Source organism: Aptenodytes forsteri, unplaced genomic scaffold (assembly GCF_000699145.1).
Source record: "Aptenodytes forsteri isolate BGI_AS27 unplaced genomic scaffold, ASM69914v1 Scaffold214, whole genome shotgun sequence".
Lineage (NCBI taxonomy): Eukaryota > Metazoa > Chordata > Aves > Sphenisciformes > Spheniscidae > Aptenodytes > Aptenodytes forsteri.
Genome location: NW_008795691.1, coordinates 14,628 through 16,642, shown reverse-complemented (window position 1 = coordinate 16,642; position 2,015 = coordinate 14,628). Strand labels below are relative to the sequence as shown.

Below are 2,015 nucleotides of genomic sequence, written 5' to 3'. Positions count from 1 at the left end.
GCACATTGCTGTCTCATGTCCAGCTTTTCATCCACCAGCACCCCCACGTCCTTCTCGGCAGGGCTGCTCTCAATCCCTTCATCCCCCAGCCTGTATTGATACCAGGGGTTGCCCCGACCCAGGTGCAGGACCTTGCACTTGGCCTTGTTGAACCTCATGAGGTTCACACGGGCCCGCTTCTGGAGCTTGTCCAGGTCCCTCTGGATGGCATCCCATCCCTCTGGCGTGTCGACCGCACCACTCAGCTGGGTGTCATCTGCAAACTTGCTGAGGGTGCGCTCGATCCCACTGTCTATGTCATTGATGAAGATGTTAAACAGTGCTGGTCCCAATACGGACCCCTGTGGGACGCCACTCATCACCAATCTCCATCTGGACATTGAGCCGTTGACCACTGCCCTCTGGATGCGACCGTCTAACCAATTCCATAACCGTCTCTCTGGGCAACCTGTGCCAGTACTTGGTCACCCTCACAGTAAAAAAGTGTTTCCTGATGTTCAGGGGGAACCTCCCGTGCCTCAGTTTGTGCCCATGGCCTCTGGTCCTGGCACTGGGCACCACTGAGAAGAGCCGGGCTCGGTCCTGTTGGCAGCCTCCCTTCAGGTATTGATAAGATCCCCCCAGGGCCTTCTCTTCTCCAGGCTGAACATTCCAAGCTCCTCAGCCGTCCCTCACAGGAGAGATGTTCCAGCCCCGTCAGCATCTTTGCGGCCCTTTGCTGGACTCTCTCCAGTATGTCCGTGTCTCCCTTGTACTGGGGAGCCCAGCGCTGGACACGGCGCTCCAGGCGTGGCCTCACCAGTGCTGAGGAGAGGGGAAGGATCACCCCCCTCGACCGCAACACTCCTAATGCTGCCCGGGAGATCATTAGCCGCCTTTGCTGGATCACGTAGAGCTTGGTGCCCACCAGGACCCCTGGGGCCTTTTCCACAGAGCTTTTCCAGCTGGGTGGCCCCCAGCATATGCTGGTGCCGGGGGTTGTTCCTCCCCAGGAGCAGGACTTTGCGCTTCCCCTTGTTGAACTCCGTGAGGTTCCTGTTGGCCCATTTCTCCAGCCTGTCCAGGTCCCTCCGGACGGCAGCACGACCCTCTGGCGTCTCAGCCACTCCTCCCAGCGTGGTGTCACCTGCAGACTTGCCGAGGGTTCGCCCTGCCCCATCATCCAGATCGTTAATGAAGATGTTAAAGAGGGTCGGACCCAGCACTGACCCCTGGGGTACACCGGTCGTTACTGGCCTCCAACTAGACTTTGGGCCGATGATCACCACCCTCTGGGCTTCGCTGTTCGGCCAGTTTCAATCCACCTCACTGCCTGCTCCTCCAGCCCAGACGTCAACAGCTTCTCTTGGAGGATCTTATGGGAGACATAAGGTGTCAAAGGCTTTCCTGAAGTCCAGGCAGACAATACCCACTGCTCTCTCCTTGTCCACCAGGCCAGTCATTTCATTGCAGGAGTTTATCGAGTTGGTCAAGCATGACGTCCCCTTGGTGAAGCCACGCTGATTTCTCTTGATTTTTTTTGTCGTTCATGTGCCTGGAAACGGTTTCCGGCTGCTCCATCGCCTTCCCAGGGAAGAAGGTGAGGCTGACCGGCCTGTGGTTCCCTGGGTCCTCCTTCTTGACCTGCCTGAAGATGGGGGTGGCATTCGCTTTCCTCCAGTCCTCTGGCACTTCTCCCAGTCACCGTGACCCACCGAAGATTATCGAGAGTGGCCTTGCAACGCCATCAGCCAGATCCCTCAGCCCTCGCGTGTGCATCCCACCTGTGCCCATGCACTCCTGTATGCCCAGTTCCCTTAAGTATTCCCTGCCCTGATCCTCTTCCGCCAAGGGTACGTCTGCCTTGCTCCAGCCTTTGCCCCGGCCTCTGTGACCTGGGATTCCTGAAGGCCAGTGGGGTCGGTAGAGACGGAGGCAAAGGCGACCTTCAGTGCCTCAGCCTCTCCCACCTCCTGTGTCCCCAGGTCCCCCGCCTCCTTCAGCAGCGGGCCCCCATTTCCCCTCGCCGTCCTTCT

General features: G+C 58.7%; 1 protein-coding gene across 1 annotated transcript in view; it reads right to left on the bottom strand.

The window, feature by feature from the left end:
- Positions 1-868, bottom strand: part of LOC103901917 (kinesin heavy chain-like) — an 18,895-nt gene extending 18,027 nt beyond the window's left edge. The window contains exon 1 of the mRNA XM_009282878.1: positions 725-868. Within this exon, the coding sequence (XP_009281153.1) occupies positions 725-868 (144 nt within the window). The remainder of the gene's footprint in view (positions 1-724) is intronic.
- Positions 869-2,015: the final 1,147 nt, after the last annotated feature.